The sequence below is a fragment of the Talpa europaea genome, assembly GCF_964194135.1.
Source record: "Talpa europaea genome assembly, chromosome: 11".
NCBI classification, from domain to species: Eukaryota; Metazoa; Chordata; class Mammalia; order Eulipotyphla; family Talpidae; genus Talpa; species Talpa europaea.
This window is the reverse complement of record NC_140078.1, coordinates 6,601,250-6,619,015: the sequence shown is the minus strand read 5'-3', so window position 1 is coordinate 6,619,015 and position 17,766 is coordinate 6,601,250. Positions and strand designations below refer to the sequence as shown.

The 17,766-nt window shown below is 47.8% G+C and overlaps 1 protein-coding gene across 1 annotated transcript; it reads left to right on the top strand.

Annotated features, from left to right (window-relative positions):
• Window positions 1-2,988: 2,988 nt before the first annotated feature.
• Window positions 2,989-16,978, top strand: PARD6B (par-6 family cell polarity regulator beta; the record flags this gene model as incomplete). The annotated part of the gene is made up of 3 exons (XM_084247948.1): window positions 2,989-3,054; window positions 7,885-8,107; window positions 16,149-16,978. The coding sequence occupies 3 exons, from the start codon at window positions 2,989-2,991 to the stop codon at window positions 16,976-16,978; spliced, it is 1,119 nt and encodes a 372-aa protein (XP_084104074.1).
• Window positions 16,979-17,766: the final 788 nt, after the last annotated feature.

The window sequence follows — 17,766 nt, the reverse complement described above, 5'->3', positions numbered from 1 at the left end:
AAAGTGAACTGTGGAAAATTACAAACTCTTTCCACCTCCCAAGGTAGAATCCAAGAGAACACAACAGTGTGTTACGTTTTAGAAGCACTCAAGACACAAGATCTGAAAAGGAGGATAAAGCAGAAGTGAAACCCTCACTAATTTCTTTCAGAGGGTGGTGATGAGATGGAGCGATCTGACAGTGTGTAGGCGTGATCGCCTCGGGAAGCCCGTTCCCAAGTAATGGTTTGGTGAACCTATAATTTATAGAGTCCACGTCCTGTATCGCCTTACTTATCTCCCGAACTCTCTGAGTAGTAATCATCTGAGACGTGGGACTAGCTTTTCAGTGCACACACAGGTCTTGATCAGCTTTAGCTTAAGGATTTGGGGGTGGGGAGGGATGGAGAGAAACGAGATTAGCTTCCAGTCTTCAAACCAAAGAAACAGGAATATAAAACCTCTGTGCCGTTTCTCTGGACCTCAAGTTTCTCAAAAAAGGCAGTTCAGGCCCCACAAACAAACCTGTGGCTGGAACAGCTCTTGGAATGAAAGGGCTCCCCTCCTCCACAATACCTTTATCAAATTCAAACTATTTCCCACATTCCTTCCTTACATGGTCCAGGCACCCTGTGACGCAGGCCTCAGAGCAAATTCCTCTTTGGAGATCCAGGAAGCTCTGAGTTGGCCCTCATCTTAGAAAGGAAAGTCCAAGTAAAGAGGGGTGCCACACCCCAGGGGAGGGGAGAGAGACTGACAACACCTCCAGGAATGCAGGGCCCACGCAGGTGCGTTGGCACCCACGAACTTCCTTTTTTAAAGGGCCTGATAAATCAGTACCTATAACAGAATGGAACACAACCACTCACTGATTGCTCACAATGTGCAGGGGCTGTGCCCCTGGCATGACCCTGGCTGTTGGAGAGAAACGTGACAGTTGAGAATCAATAATCAATACTGCTCGAAGTGGGATATGGGGACCCTTAGGAGTTCCTGAGACCTTCCTAGGAGGCTCTCAGAGCCAAACCTATTTTTACAGTAAGATGTTACTTGTTCTCACCCTTGTCTCACAGGTCCACACGGAGTTTTCTAGAAAGGATGATGTAACGATATTGGAATATGCACTGTGTATTCTGGAGTTTTACATTCTTTACAAAATTCTTATGTTTGTCTTAATATGTTGAATACTGACATACCGACCACACAGAAACAAAATACTTTGGGGCCCTCCATAATTGTTAAGAGTATTAAGGAGTCTTGAGATCAGTCCAGCTGCCCCACTTCATTTCAGGCTCCACCTGAGTCACGTAACAGGTGATTTCAAACAGGGGGTGGAAAAGGCCGAGTGATTGTATTATTATTCAGCCTGAGCCAGTATTCTTTCCATCTGTGCTTGCTCTCAAGAATGGCCAGGGGAATCTTAATCCCCCCACAAACATTTAGTGAACTGAACTGAAAGATCAGCTGCTCGCCCATGAACCCAGGTGGGGCAGAGTCAGCACGGAGGACCCACACTCCCTCAGCTCCAGCACCCAACAGGCAGGGCTGAGTCCCTGCTAGGGGTCAGTTTCCCCCTGTGGTGCCTGCACACTGGGAGCTTTCATCCTAGGGCAGAGGTGGGTCCGCACCCTCACATGGAGGCAAACATGGGGGAACTGGAATTTGTCACAAGTGCTGGGAAGGAGAGAAACCAGGTGTTTGGGGAACTTTTCCGTCTTTTATCGGGGAATCCGGCTATGGGGGCATCGAGAGGGAAGGATTCAGTCTTTTGTTATCAGGGCTACAGCTTCGTCACACTTGGGCAAACGAATGCAACCCCGAGGCTGTGGTTGGTGGGAACAGCAAATGACCAAGAAAAGGCTGGAGAAGGGGCGAGGACGACTTCAGAGCTTTAAAATAAATAAATAAATAAGGAAAGGAAATAAACAAGCCCTGGACAGACCGGTCTCGGACCGGTCTTCAGGGAAGCCAGCCGGACACGCGAGGGCACCCGGGTCTTCCGTGCACGGTCCCACCCTCGCGGTCCAGCCCGCCCCGCCCCGGGCCTGCGAGGCTGCAGAGTCTCCACCAAACCAAGCCAGGGCAGCCCCCAAACTGCCGCAGCGGCGGGAAAACTTGAATTCTCCAACTAGTTGCCTAAACCACGCAGACGGGTGATGGCGAGCGGTGCCCGCAGCCTGCAGCGCCCCGGAGCAGGAGCCGGGCGGGGGGCGGCGGGGACGGGGTCCACAGCCCCGGGCGCGCCCCCCGCCCGCAGCCGCGCGCGGACTCCCGCCCGGGCCGGGGCAGCAGGCGCGCGCCCGCGCCTGCGCAGAGCCCCCGCAGCGCCCGCTCTCCAGGTGCGCCTGCGCTTCCGGCCGGCCTTGTTGGGACGGAAACCCGGAGCCCGCGCATGCGCCTCCAGCTCTCCTGCTAGGTCCAGCGAGGAGGCGGGCCCCAGCGCCAGGTGATCCCGCCCCTCCCTCTCAGCGAGGAACCAATGCGCGGCGGTGGGCGGGACTTTAAAGAGAGTGGCCCGCCCACGCGCGGGCGAGCCGTGTCTCGATTGGTTGGCGCCGCGGGCGCAGGTGCGCGCTTCCTATTGGGTGTGGGCGGAGCGCGAGCCGCCGAGGCTTCGGCGGAGGCGGCAGGTGAGCGCGCGCACGCGCCGCGCCGCTCGCCCGTCTCGGGTGCGCGCGCGCGGGCGCGCGCGGGGGAGGCGGCCGGAGCGCGCTGAGGCGCCCGTCGCGCGGCTCCGCCCCCTCCCCCTCCCCCTCCCCTCCCCCTCCCCCTCCTCCTCCGGCGTCGCGGCCGCCGCCGAGGCCCGAGGCGAGGAGCCGCGTCCCCGCCCGCCGCGCGCCAGTCCGACCCTCGGGCCCGCCTCGCGAGGAGCCCGCCGAGCGCCGCTCCCGCCCGCCGGCCGCGGCCGCCCGTCTGCAGGTGCCTGTGAGGCGGCGCCCGGGCCGCCGCGCCCCCGCGCCCCGCGCTCCCGAGGCGGCCGGGCCGAGGAGGCCGCGCGGGCGCCTCAGCATGAACCGCGGCCACCGGCACGGGCCGGGCGGCGGCTGCCTCGGCACCATGGAGGTGAAGAGCAAGGTGCGCGGCCGGCGGGCGGGCGGGCGGGCGGGCGGCCCGGGAGCGGCCCGGGCGGCGGGGGGCCCCGCCCGCCGGGTGGGTGATAAACTTGGGGCGCAGGGAGCGGGGCGCCCGCGCGTCCGGGTCGCAGCCCGTCGCCCTCACTCCTGCGCGCGAGGGGGCGCCGGGGACCCCGCGGGAGGCGGGCGGCGCGGGGGGCTCGGCCCTGGCCGGCGGGGGGAGGTGCTGGGGCGCCCCGGCCCTGAGCCGGCCCTTCCCGGGGCGCCCGGGGCCTGCCGTGGGGCGGGCGCAGCCCGGGGCCCCGCAGCGCCCCTGCAAAGTTCGCTGCCCGTCCTCGGGCGCCCCGCTGGCGGGCGTGTGACCCGCGGGGGCGCGGGGGCGCTCGCGGGGAGCAGCGCCCCTCGGGCTGAGCCCGATGCTCCGTCAGCCCCTCGTCCTGCCCCGCGCGCCGGGGGTCACCCGGGGCCATCGGCGCGGCGGCATCCGGGAACGCCGGGGTGTGGGGCGCCCGGGGCAGGGCTGTCTGGGGGGACTCTTGGGGACGGCGCTGAGAGGGGCTGGAGGGCGGTCGGCGGCCCCTGGAGCGCGCTCAGCAGGCATCTCGGGCACTGCAAAGGCGCCCAGGTGCGCGGATCCGATTCTCTCAAGCCCAGGCTCAGAAAGGTTCGACTGGGCCGAGCTCTGCTTCCAGGGCAAGACCTCACGCCCTGTTCACAGAGCAATGGTTGGACTTTCTAGACTACGAACGAGAGGACACGGCCGGGCCCTGAGAACACTTAAAATGCAGTCGGGGGGCTCTCCCATGCATTCAAATTGAGGTGCCTGCCCCTTCACAAGAAGGTGGGGGGCAGAGAAAGGGGAGAGCTAGAGAACAGAAGCCCTGGGGCTTATACCAGGGCTTTGGGGATAACGTTTTCATTCACTAAAAAAGGGAATTGGGAACACAAAGGGTGTGTGGGGCAGGGAGTTTGGGGGACCTTGTTGGAGGGAAGGTGAAGTTTTTGATTTTAATCCCCACATCACTATCACTTTGTTCTTAAATAAAGAAGCCTGGGACGCAGAAAGAAAAAAATAAATAAAATGCAGTTGGGAAGACCAAGCCGCGTCAAGGAGCAGGAGGAGAGTAACAGCGTGCATGTCAGCTTCAGTAATGAATGCCGTTGAATGTGAGGCTGCTGCCCGAGAGAGAGCGACATCAGGGAGTGATGGCCAGTGGAGCAGAGTCAGGAAGGCTCCCCGGAGCCTGTGGGCAGGATGCTTTTTATTAGGTGCCGCTGACGAAGTTCTGTAAGTCGCTCGTCATCACATCAGGAATATCTAGTCATTTTGAGTGTCACTTTACAGTTATTTGCAGTTTAACTCGTGTTCGGGTAGGCACTGGCTGCAGAAACCGTTTGGTTTAATAAGAATAGAAATGTAATTACAGCAATTTAAGGAATCGCGCTCTTCCCTGCTCCCGGTGTGCTCCGAGGAGCTGCGGCGCAGTGGAGCAGCATGTTTGAGCTAAGGGTTAAGATGACTCAATATCTAGCGCTCTTCTGGTAGCACTGCAGTGGTGGTGGAGGCTCTGTGCCCAGGGATTGAACCCTTCCATGGCATTTCTGTTATAAATCTGGTTTGGCTTTGGGGGAGTGGAGGTTAAGAAAAGAGATGCTCCTCGCTGTTGCATAATCCTGAAATTCACTTCGTGGTCCTTATCTTGGTGGCAAGACTTTAATTTTTTTATCACAGAAAAAATGAGTAGGGATTCTAGGTGCACTGATACATACTATCCAGTGGTTAGTGATTTATCTCTCAGTCTGGGGAACCTTGAGCTCTCCCCGACTGGAATTTCAGGCTTTCTGCCCTTCTGTTCTGTCAACTGATTAGTGAGTCTTTCCCGTACTTAACTCTAAACTACTTGTTAGCATTGGGCCTGCCACTGCGCTTGCAGGAACCATGTCTCTTAAGTAGAATCAAGGCTTTCTGAGATCCCGACCCCACGCAAGTGGGGTCCCTTGGTGGTTCTAGCTGCTAGTAAGTGGGCATAGTAGAGCTGCTGTTGCTGGTATGTCAGTGACACCTCCTGGTTTAAATATATGTTGTTGATGCATATATTTTCAGGGTTGTCTTCTTGACCAGGTTGTGCAGATTTTTTAAACTATTTCCTTTTATGCTGCCCTCGCGATACTATCACAGCTTTTTACAAAACTGATCACCAAAAGGTTGGAGCCACAACTGTATGGTGTGCACGTCCTCCTTTTCAGGTTCTCAGCATCGTAAAACAGTAGCGCGTCAACTTCACCTTTGTTCATGAAAGTGGAAATGGTACAAATAATTAAAATAATGGGTAATGGAAATATAACTATAGTTAAATTGTAATAGCAGCTACCATGCGACTTTAAAAAAAAAAAAAGATTTGTTTATTTATGCACACAAGAGCTGGGGTATAGGCCAGAGGTGGGGAGGGGATGAGAGGATTCACCAGAGACAGAGTGGGGAGCAGAACAGGCAGATTGACTGAAACACACTGCTGAGAGGAGCAGTGGGCCAGACAGGAGAGGTCTGCTGAGCCATGTGGTTCAGCTCCCTGATGGGGGATCGAACTTGTGCTGCAGTGGCTGTGGATTGCTTCATAGAGACTTAACCCCTTGCACCACCAGGGAGACCCCATCTGACTTTTCTTTAGTAACTGATTTATCTTCCTGATTCTTCAGGGATGGGAAAGTTCTTAATAATCAAGGTGGTGTCCTTTAATAACCTTGGGAAAGTCTTTGAGCTGTACATTTCCTAATTATTCATAAGCAAACAATACTAACGTTAAGTTTGCATTTCTCAAATGTACCAACAGATACTGGATAAAGGTGTCCGTCACATTCTGGATACCTAGGACAAACTCCACTGGCTAAAAAAAAAAGTTGTCATTGGTTCACATAGTGAATAGTTGCAGATGAGTCTTTATTTTCTCTCAGTATTTTTCTTCATGTGGTAAAAGGTTCTCTTAATCCTATTGTTTTGCTGCAAGAGTCATAGCAGTTTTTTTTCCTGCTAACATTTGCAAAAGGGCACATCTACTGTGAAGCCATACAGTTTTCCATTGTTTTTAAGCAGGAGAAAAAAATGTTGAGCAAAGAATTTTCATCCAACAGCATCCAGAGCAAAAGCATTGAAACTCTGAAATGTCCAGTTATTAGATGTTGCTCCCATTCACGCAGCAGGGGAAGTGGTAAGCCTTGGGATGAATTAGAAAGCACTGGGCACTTTATGTTGTAATACCGGAATAAAGAATATGGAGGAGAAACTGTGACTTTTGATAACATCATAAGACTAACTGATATGAAGGGTGTTCCCAAGTTTTTATTTACTTTGAAATGTGAAGGCGTGACTAAGCTTTTTGAGCACCGTAGGTATGAGTCACTTATTTTCTTGTCGAAAGTTAGTGTTTGTTTCAGGAGTGTGTTTTGAAACTCTTAATTATTATTAGAGTTAAGAGATGGTTTTGGTGAGTTTTTATGTAAATTTAATTAAAAACTATTATATAAACAAGGCTAAATGAACTTCGTAAATACAGCCAAAGCAGTGAGTCCAGATACCACATAGGGTCCTGGGGAAAATGAATGGACACATTTGTAAGTTCAAATTCTGATAGGGACTTGCTCTGCCTGATAAATGTCTAAGCTTGTCTTAGTAGTACATTAGTATTCCTTGTTCATAAAAGATACCGAAAGGAAAAGTTAATTCAGTGGGCAGACACATATGGGAAACATTTGTTTTAATTTTTTTTTTTTTTTTAATTAAAGCAAGCATAGGACTTAACTGAGCTTTTAATATCTGGGCTCCACAGTGATTCCTAAGAACGTGATTATAGTTAGGTAGCAGTTCCCAAACTTACGTGACTGAAACCCCTTCTGAGAAAAACTCACTAACCTTTCTTAGATTTCCACATGAGGCAATGCTTTACTATCCCCATGGAAGTCATAGTTCCATTTATCATGGACGAGATGAAACCAGTCCTTGGAGTTGATAAGAACCACTTTTTTAGGTGTGATTGTAGGAATCAGAGCTGTGAAGATGAATATTGAGCACGATGAAGGTGTTCAGTCCTCTCTGCCATCCCTTAATACCTCTCTGTAAATTTTTCTCTTTACCCAGTAATTGGTGACCTGGAGCAAGGCCCCAGCCTGTCAGTCTCTAGGGCCTAGCACTGTGCCAAGCACATAAACACTTCTGTTAATTGGACACTTGTAGGACCTAGAGTTGATGTGTTAATGAAGCTTTCCTTTTTGGCATTAACAGAAGGTAGATGCGTCTCATCCCTAGACCTCTGACTTATATATGATAAACCTCCATTCGTATCGTATCTTAATGAGAAGACACTGAAGCCTTTTGTGTCTGTTGCTGTTAATTCTTGCCACTTCCTGTGAAATCATCATTCCTTCTACAGGGCAGAAAACTTGAATGCTTTTTGCTAATAATGGTCAGGATAAAGACTGGCATCTTTATTGCCCGATGGTTTGAGGAGAGTCGTGCTGTCAGGGTCTGGGCTCCAGATGGGCTTGAGCTGAGTCACTTTGCAGGACTGTCCCTGGTGAGGCCCCACGACCCCAGGGATTGAGTTGAGCCTGCCTCTCTTGAAAGGAGTGGAGCAGAGGAGGCACATTCCTGTGCTTTTCCTACCCTGCTTTATCTCCAGATAATGAGGTTTCTGCCTGTATCATTGGAGCTGTTTTCTTGATTAAGGAATAGCATAGGCCTGTTCATTTGCCTATGGTATGTTTTTTAAAATTGGGTCCTGTTACTTTTGTTTTCTTGTTTTGTTCTAATTAATTAATCTCTTTATTATACTTATAGTTTGGAGCTGAATTTCGTCGATTTTCACTGGAAAGGTCAAAGCCTGGTAAATTCGAGGAGTTCTATGGATTACTGCAGCATGTTCATAAGATACCCAACGTTGACGTCTTGGTGGGCTATGCGGATGTCCATGGAGACTTACTGCCTATAAATAATGATGATAATTATCACAAAGCTGTTTCAACGGCCAATCCGTTGCTTAGGATTTTTATACAAAAAAAGGGTAAGTACCACTGTTTAGAAAAATTGTTTTAGAGATAGTAGTTTTTCCTCATTGATAAAATGCACACACTCTGCCATAAACTTCATGATAAGCATTTTATGTGAAACTTCTTACTATATTACCTAGGAAGTAGGTTAAAACACTCATGAAATTGTTGGTTTAATTAGTATGTTTGCAGTTTGCTAAGTATACTTCAGAAAATGTCTGTAATTAATTATAACTAATTAGATTTTTTAATAGACATCGGGACTATTGAATCTTGACGTCATTGAATGGAATTTCATTCAGAAAGATGTGGTAGAAAAAGTCTTACTTGGAGTCAGAAACAGTCTAGTTTTTTGGTGGTAACCAGCTTTCAAGTACTCTCTTCACCACTTACCGATACCTGCAGCCAATGTTTACCCTTCCTGGGCCTCATTGTCTTTATCTGTAGCAGAAGCATGTTATCACATAGGATCACTAAGCTGAGTGCAGTACCCTGGCACGTAGCAGGCATCTCCTGTAAATGACTTTTTTCCCCCTTTGTCTTTTAGGATATTTTCCATAGAAATAAAATTACCTGGAGAATTAGATGCATTATTTTAGAGGAATATAAACATTGATATTAATCTTATACAAGATCGTTTGAAGTAACCATATGGCAAGTGTGGTCAAGTGTATTTTGGTGGTTTTTTTTTTTTTTTTTTTTTTTTTTTTTGCGTAGAAGACCAGGTGTAGGCTAAAGATGCAGGGGGCAAGAGGATTCACCAGAGACCCGGTAGGGGGCAGTACAGGCAGATCTACTGAAATACACTGCTGAGGGGAGCAGTGGGTGAGACAGGAGAGGTCTGCTGCACCATATATGGGGTCAGCTCCCTGGCCAGGGATCAAACTCAGGCCTTAGTGGTGAGAGTGCTGAGACTTAACCCCCAGGCCACCAGGGAGGCCCATCAAGTGTATTTTGTGTCCTAAAACTTTTCTTTTTCTATCTTTGTAGCTTCCTGTATATGTCTGTTATCTGTTGGTAGGCAGGGTGTGGGCCTTTTATTCCTTTGTCTGTGGTAGATGAAGAAATTTGGAAAGCCTTCCTAAGAGGAGCTGACCCAGAGTCTGGGGATAATGTAAAGCTGTTTGTGAACTGACCCAGAAAGCAGTAGAAGGGATGGATAGAGGTTACCCTTGAAGAGGAAACTTTATTTCCAATCAGTTGATAAGCATTGGACCACTCCCTGGGCTTTGAAATTCCACTGATCATTTATCTTTGCTTTTCTGGGTTTAAAGGAACTAAAGTCCGCCAACAAAATAAACCCCCAAGGGTCACTCTCACTTAGCTATTTACAAAATACTTACAAGCACACAAATTAATTTTCCCAAAGACCCCAGAGATCTATTTCTTAGATAAGTTGACAGGGGCGTGGCACAATTAGAGCAGTACTTTAGCAGATTACTGTGACTGTTTGGGATGCACTGGAGCGGGCAGGATCTGTCTTGGAGGAGAAAACAAAGAGCAGGCAGGAAAGCTGGCTGGGAAGCTGGCTGGTGAAGGGGTCGATGGGGAAAGCAGCAGCAGCAGATAAGGGGGGACTATTTGAGAGTCATCGCTCTCGGCTGGATGGTGCAGAGTCTAAGGTGAATCCAACAGAGAAGAGTTCTCTGGGTGTGAGCCTGATGACTGGGCCACTGCCAAACAAGCAAAATTTGGAAGAGAGTCACTTGGAGAGAAAACTGGTTTGGTTTCAGGACAAATATACTTATCAGGCTGCTGAGTTTCAACCAGGTAGGAAAATGGAAATGGTAGACCGGAGCTTAGGGGAACAGTCAGAGACTAATTAGTTGAAAGTGAGCAGAGAAGTGTGATTTTTAATAAGGGCTAGTGAGATGAAAACCAGGGATAGAGCCTTGGAAAGCCAAATCTAGAATGTTTGAGGAGAAAGAACAGCAGCAGAGGGGAGAAGGACAAACATTTGAGTAGAACTTGTCATTTTATACAGAATAACTTAAATAATTATAGAAGCCTTGTTTGTAGTTGTAATTTAGAGTACTATGTACAATGGCTATTTTTAAACTACTACCATCCCACAAAATTTTGTTGGATTGTCCTCTTAATTATAAAGGTTACAGACATTGTTTTTGTTACCACGTGTTTTTGTTACTGGGATTGTAACACTTAAATGATTTAACTGATCAGGGAATGAATCTTAACATCTTCTTTTTTTTTTTTTTTTTTTAAAGATTTATTTAGGCATACAAGAACTGGGATACAGGCCAGAGGAGTGGGGAGGTGAGAGGATTCACCAGAGACATAGTGGGGAACAGAACAGGAAGACTGACTGAAATACACTGCTGAGGGGAGTAGTGGGTGAGACAGGAAAGGTCTGCTGCGCCATGTGGATGGTTCCCTGGCCGGCCTGGGATCGAACTCGTGCTGCAGTGGCTGTGGGGAGCTTCACAGTGCTGTGTCTTAACCCCTTGTGCCACCAGGGAGGCCCCTTAACATCTTCTAAAGGTAGTTATCTTCTGCTGTTTCCTTCTTAAATATATGTATATGTGAACAGAAATTTTCTGTGTCATAGAGGTAAACATCCAGTGCAATTAAAAGCCCTTAGAAGTTGATTAATAGGCAGCTCATCTATCAAAATACTTAAAAATATAACTGAATACAAACACAACTGAAGCAAAAAATGAAGGTAAAATGGTCAGTTCATTCCTGCTTGAGAGCCTCCAGTGGCTTCTCATTGCACCCAGACGAAAATCCTTCCTGATTTGGACTGCATGACTGCCTCGTCCTCCCAGGCAGCCACACTGGCCTCTTTCTTCCTTCCAACTTGGTAAGCTTGTTACCAAGCGTACCTGTTACCAAGTAACTTGTTACTCTGCCTCTGCACTTGCCCTTCTGAGAATGTTTTCCCTGCAGCTCTTCCACCATGACTGCCTCTGTCCTTCAGAGGGGTCTCAAAGCCCTTCCGCCTTTGTCAGATTTCCCTCTGAAGACCTTAAACAAAGCTCAGCAGATGCTTAACTAGAAAGCTGGCTTTATGTAAACCTTCATACACATTAAATTCAAGAACCTAACATAAAGAAGGTTAAGTATAGTTACATTTTGTTGCTTAATTACAACACATTTTGTTTTCCTGGTTTGTTGATTTCAATTAGAAGATGAACAAGGCAGCAGTAAAACTAGATAGGTAGCAAGTTATTTTTTAAAAAACAAAATTTTAAAACAAATTAAAAAATTTTAAAACTCAAGCTCCTCCAAAATCTGATACCCTATCAACTTTGTTTGAGGTGAAAGCTCACAATTGAATGAATAAACTGCTCTGTAGCCTAAATTCCAAGATGGCATTGTTGCATATCTTAAAAGGTTTTATGATAATTTGCTAATAAAAGAAAAACAGCCGTTTCTAGGGTTGTTATCACAGAAGCAAAACCAAAACAAACAATCTGCTATCTCAGAAGTTACTTTCACAAAGAGGATTCCCTGGTCTTTGCCAGTCCCCACTCCCTACTGGAGCACCGAGTATCCTCATTTCTTTGGGAGAGGGAGATTAAAGCCCGGGGAATAGAGTCTCCTGCCCTTGTTATGTAGGTTATTACAATTTTACAAAATATTTAAAGGTTACTCCTTTAAAAGAAAATCGTGTCCTTTCTGGAATGGAATACAGCCAGGGAAGGGTGGGGTTTTAAAAGCTTCCCAGCCAGTCGCTATGCTCAGCCAAGTCTGGGGCTCATTGATATGCACAGACTCCTCGCCAGATCTGATCAGAGTATCTGCACCAAAACTTGTTGCTCTGTCACAGTGTGTTTTGTACAGTATGAGACAAGTGCGTTTATACCTTGGGTTTATTCAGGGAGTTTGTTGAAAGCACGAGAGGGACCTTGCTGTAGACAGGGCATGACCTTGTGGCCCGCACCCCCATTGCCAGGCAGGCAGCTCGCCCATGCCTTAAAACTCCCGGCGCAGTGGACATGCTTTTGAAGGTGTATTTTACATAATTGTACTTTGTATACTTTACTAAATCTGGGTTTAATTTAGAACTGGTCTAAGGGATGTACATTTTTATACTAAATGGTAAAAAACAGTTAACAAAGATTTGGCCCCAGAAATGAAAAGTTAAAGGGCCTCCCCTGGTGGCGCAGCGGTTGAGCGCTGGGTTGTGATGCTGCCTGCAGCCTCTGCAGTGCCAGTTTGATCCCCGGCCACCGGCAAGGGTCCCACAAAAAAAAAAAAAAAAAGACAGAGAGAGAGAGAAATGAAAAGTTACAGAAATGTGGCATAATGGCTTGGAATATGACACCAGATGCTGGTTACAGAAACCTGGGTGTCACCTTTGACACATAGCTATTTTTTTTTTTCTTTTTTTAATTGAGGTGAATGGTTTGCAACACTGCATGATTCAGAGGCCTATTTTTCAGTCAGTCACCAGGCCTATTAAAACTGTGTTCTAATTATTTTTCAAATTTATTTCCCCATCTCCGCTGCCTTCACTCCGGGCCAGGTATCATCTTAAATCACAGCAGCAGCCTGCCGTCCTCACCCTTAGGTCCGCTCTCCAGCAGCTAGCATGAGCCTTACAGAAACGCACAGTCCCATTACTCTCAGGCTGGAGTATGTGAACCTGAACACCCCAGGAACCCTTGCTTGTCTTTGCCCTTTGGCCGCCTCTGACAGGGCTCTTAACTCCTCCTCCTCCGTCCTGGCAGCCCCCTCAGCCCAGCATCCTCACTCACTGTGCTGGACTCCTAAGGCTACCGGCCCGGACTCTTCTCTGGTGGTGTGTCCTGTGCGGCCTTCTTCCCTCCCTTTTACCTGATGAGCCGCCAGCTTCCTTTCCAGTCTCAACTAAGTCTCACTGGGGCAGCCCTGCTGTGCCCTTCCCACCACATGGGGTTCCTATTCGCAGACACCCCAGCGCGGTGCACCCCACTGCCTGTGGGATGATTCTGGTTATTTGTTCATCACCATCTCCCCCTTTAGCCTAGAAGCACCTGAAAGCAGCTCCTTTCTGTCTCGGCGGAGTCTGCAGCACCGAGAGGCACAAGCCTGGCCTCATGGAAGCTGCTTAGAAAACATTTGGTGATTGATTTTTCTTGTATTAGGAAGCGAAAGGATCTGTACAATTTGAATATTGTTTTAAGTGATGTTTAATCCTTTTAAAGTTGCCAGATCTATTTCATTTAACCTTTTTGGATTAGAACAAGGCTTGGCACACGCAGGCTGGAAGGCTCCGCTGGCTGTTTTTGTAAATAAGGCTCTCTTGGAGCCCAGCCATGCTCCTGCCTCTATGCATTGCCTGTGGCTGCTTCTGCAGGAGAGACTGTGTGACCGCAGCACCTACAGTAGTTACTAAATAACTCTGGGAAAGGGTTGTCAATTCTAGTTTAGAACAACTTCAGTCATTTTTCCTTCTTCCCTGTCTTCTTGCCGAATTTCAAACGGGATAATCGTGAACTTTATGGATAAGTCTACCATGAACTGTTACTGTGCAGAGATGCCGACGAGGTCTGTATAGTGCTTCCTCCTCCCTATCTCTTAGGCTCTTATATCTTCTACCTGTTCCCGAATCTCACTGGTGCCCCCTTATTTACCCCTGACGCTGATTCTGTGACTTAGGACCGGAGCCCACGGGTGAGATGGCTGCTCTTCAGAATCAGTGTTTGAAGAGTAAGAGGTCAGAGGAGGGGCTGCAGGACCTTCCAGGGCTTTAAGCACAGGAACTTTCCATGTGCGAGGAAGCAAGCCACCCGGGCTCATCAGAGGCTTTGCAGGGGGTCCCAGTTCTTGCAGTTGGCTGAGAGTGTCTGCTGGGGACCCAGCTCGGGGTAAGTGCGGTTGCTGCTGTGGGACCCTGTGCCACGCACTGTTGCTGGGTGTATGCCAGCGGGAGGTTGCTGCGAACCAAATTTCCAAACTTTGTGTGTCTCATTCTAACTTCAGGGCTTTGGATATACATACTCAGGTGGAAAGTCAGCTCCTGTTCCCAGTGGACGTTCACCTTTACACTTTAAACTAACACTATGCACCCTGGCTTTCTGCCAAAATATTTCTTTTCCCAGTAGCTGGAAACTGATTAGCTAGATGGGAGAACAAAGGTGCCTTTGTACGAGGGTGTATTGCTTTTGAGAATTTAGCAGAGAGCATTCAAACAGTGTTTGGATGCAATGCCAAATTATGCAGATTTGGGGGCATTTTTGGTCAGGTTTCCCATGAGTAGGTATGTGGGCAACTTCATTTTGTTCTCAGTTTGCAAGGTCTGAAATTTCCTTTGTAAATGTTTTGTGTGCTTTCTTAATTGATTGTTTCAAAAAGAAGATAACTTTAAGAAAACACAGTAAGCAGAAGGCCCTCTGGATAGATTTTTGGCCTAATTTTGCCAAAAAGATTCTTATGTAATGAATTATTTCTGAAACCAAATTATAAATGTATTTCTGTCTTTGTAAGAACACGGTGTAATACTTTATAAATGAACACAAATAATTATCCCCAGAGGGAAAAATGTCAGTAAGTAAGGCGCCCTGGCCTTGCACATCTTTCTGAAATGAACTCCTGAAAACACGTTCAAGCAACACAAGAAAAGGGTCCCCGGGCCCTCTGCACTTGACACACTGGTGCTTAAATCCTCGTGTGAATGTCTCAGGTGTGTAGGCCTCGTGAGCAAGCCTGGATCTGGTCTTTTCTCTTGGGCCCATTTTGCACCTTTAGTTCCCTGGTCTAAAGTAAAGATGACAACAGCTCATCAGTCAGCAAGGGTGAGGGTCCAGTGAGATGCCAGCTGGAGCCTGTGCAGATGCAGGAGGGTGGCGGGTTCTGTGGCGCTAGCCAGGCTAGGATTTGAGCTCGTTCTTGGCGGGAGGAAGGAAGTCTTTTGTCTTTTTTATTAAACATTTTCTTATCCTTGAAAAGTCTGCCTTTTTAGTTTAGCCCCATTCCATCGTCTTTGCAACATGGTTTCAGACTTAGGCTCCTGCGGCTGTAATTTCATTTCCATTTCTCCCTCATTCTCTGCTGAAATACTTGGTTCACAGACTCCTCCTCCGGCCGTGTGACCGAGGAATACCTGGGGTTGGGAGTCCTGCTTTCCCTTAGTTTCTATCACAGGCTGTAAATTGCTGCTGTGAAGGAGGAATTCAACCCCCACATATTATTTGGCCCAAAAAGGTTTTCTGTCTTTAATTAGATATCAGCATTTAAAAGGGGGAAGATTTCTACCTAAAAGACAAAACTCTCTGGCAATTTGGGTTCAGCCACACAAATTCCTAGTCTGCGAAGAAAAACTGCCCTGAATGAGGAGCAGCTGTGTCCTCTAAGTAGGGCAGGAGCCCTCCACTTGCCCTCCCGGCCACGTCCTATTGTCTGTGTCGCCCCCCCCCAGGGAGTGTCACTGATTTATATTGTTTTCACACAGTAAGGAAAAGGGTTAAAAATATTATAGCTCAGGGCCTCCCTGGTGGCACAAGGGGTTAAGACGTAACCTATGAAGCTATCTGCAGCCTCTGCAGCACGAGTTCAATCCCCCGCCAGCCAGGGAGCTCCCCACATGGCACAGCAGACCTCTCCTGACTCTTCCACTGCTCCCCTCAGCAGTGTATTTCAGTCAGTCTGCCTGTCCTCCACTCTGTTTCTGGTGAATCCTCTCACCCCCCGCACCTCTGGCCTGTACCCCAGTTCTTGTATACATAAATAAATCTTAAAAAAAAAAAAAGTGTAAGATTTACCAGAATTTCATTTGCCATATTTAATGGTTTTTTAATTTAACTGTATGATTTTTTTTTTTATTGTGGTAACATTCAGTTACAGCAGCTTGATTTTGAATAGTCATTGAAGTGTAGCAAATTTAACCTCAGCATTTGTTAATTTTATGATGTGTGCTTGAGAGGGCCACCTAGTGGTTTTTTCTGGAATAATGTATCACTACTGTACTATATTTTGATCTAGAATAAGCTAATATATAACTAATTCTTGTGCTAAATATATTTGAGTTATCCTTTCTGCACTGATTTACCTGCAGCTAAATGGATGTTTTTAACAGCAGTTCTATAATTATTTTACTTTGTTTCAAAACAGAAGAAGCAGACTACAGTGCCTTTGGTACAGACACATTAATAAAGAAGAAGAATGTTTTAACCAATGTTTTGCGTCCTGACAACCATAGAAAGAAGCCACACATAGTTATCAGCATGCCCCAAGACTTCAGACCTGTGTCTTCCATCATAGACGTGGATATCCTCCCAGAAACGCATCGTCGGGTCCGTCTTTACAAATATGGCACCGAGAAACCCCTAGGATTCTACATTCGGGATGGCTCCAGTGTCAGGGTGACCCCACATGGCTTAGAGAAGGTCCCAGGGATCTTTATATCCAGACTTGTCCCAGGAGGTCTGGCTCAAAGCACAGGACTGTTAGCTGTTAATGATGAAGTTCTAGAAGTTAACGGCATAGAAGTCTCAGGGAAGAGCCTTGATCAAGTCACAGACATGATGATCGCAAACAGCCGCAACCTCATCATTACAGTGAGGCCAGCAAACCAGAGGAACAACGTGGTCAGGAACAGTCGGGCTTCTGGCAGCTCCGGCCAGTCTACTGATAACAGCCTCCCGGGCTATCCGCAGCAGACGGAGCCAAGCTTCGAGCCAGGGGATGAAGACAGTGACGAGGATGACATTGTCATTGAAGGTAACGGAGTGCCGCAGCAGATTCCGAAAGCCGTCCCTAACGCCGCGAGCCTGGACTCGTTGACACAGATCGAGCTCAACTTTGAGTCTGGACAGAATGGTTTTATTCCTTCAAATGAAGTGAGCTTGGCGCCCGTAGCAAGTGGCACAAACACAGACTTGGAACCACATGCTCCGGATCAAAAACTCTTAGAAGAAGATGGCACAATCATAACACTATGAAACTGCTGTTTCGAGTGTTTTCTGAGTGGTAATGCCAGGGGGAACTAGATTTGGCTAGTTCGAAGCATACACATACCTCTGGTCCAGAGACTGGGAATAGGCATGCGAAATAGTGATGCAAACTTCACATATGACCAAAATAATAATTGGATGATTGTTCATGTAAACCTTGGTGGGTCAGAGGTGATTTTAGTCTAAATCAAAGGGGCCTTTGCTGATGGGACGGTGTGCTTTTGCTGCCCTGTCTGGAGAGACCTGGCGTGCGCGCGCGCTGCCGGGAGTGCCCTCGGGCTGGAGGGCCCTGCTGGGGTGGCGGCAGCTGGCCCGCTGTGCAGAGCTCACTTCATTTCCCCTTTAGCTGCATTTTGAAAAATTCAAATGTGAAAAAGTCTGATTCGCTTTTGGTACCTGGGAGGCCTCAGTTTTTATGTTCCCAGTGTTTCGTTTTGATTTTTGTAGTGGTGTTCCCCTGTTGCTAATTATAACAAGTAATTTTTTCAAATGCTTTTTTTTTTCCTAATTTCTAAGAAATCAAACCAGTGTACTATTTTTAGGGGTTGCTTCCTCTGTTACAAAGCATTGCTGCTTTGTCCCTGAATTGTGAAACTTTTTAACGCTTGTTCAGGTTCACCTTTGTCCGTCCTGTGCTGTCACTCCACTCCAGGTAGGCCTGACCTAGCTTAGAAAGGCGGTTCCAGGGACTCTGGCAACAGGGAGACTTTCTCTCTTGACCAATTTCTTGTCCTTATTCCCAACCTCATCGGAGATCATTCCTTTTGTTTTGTGTG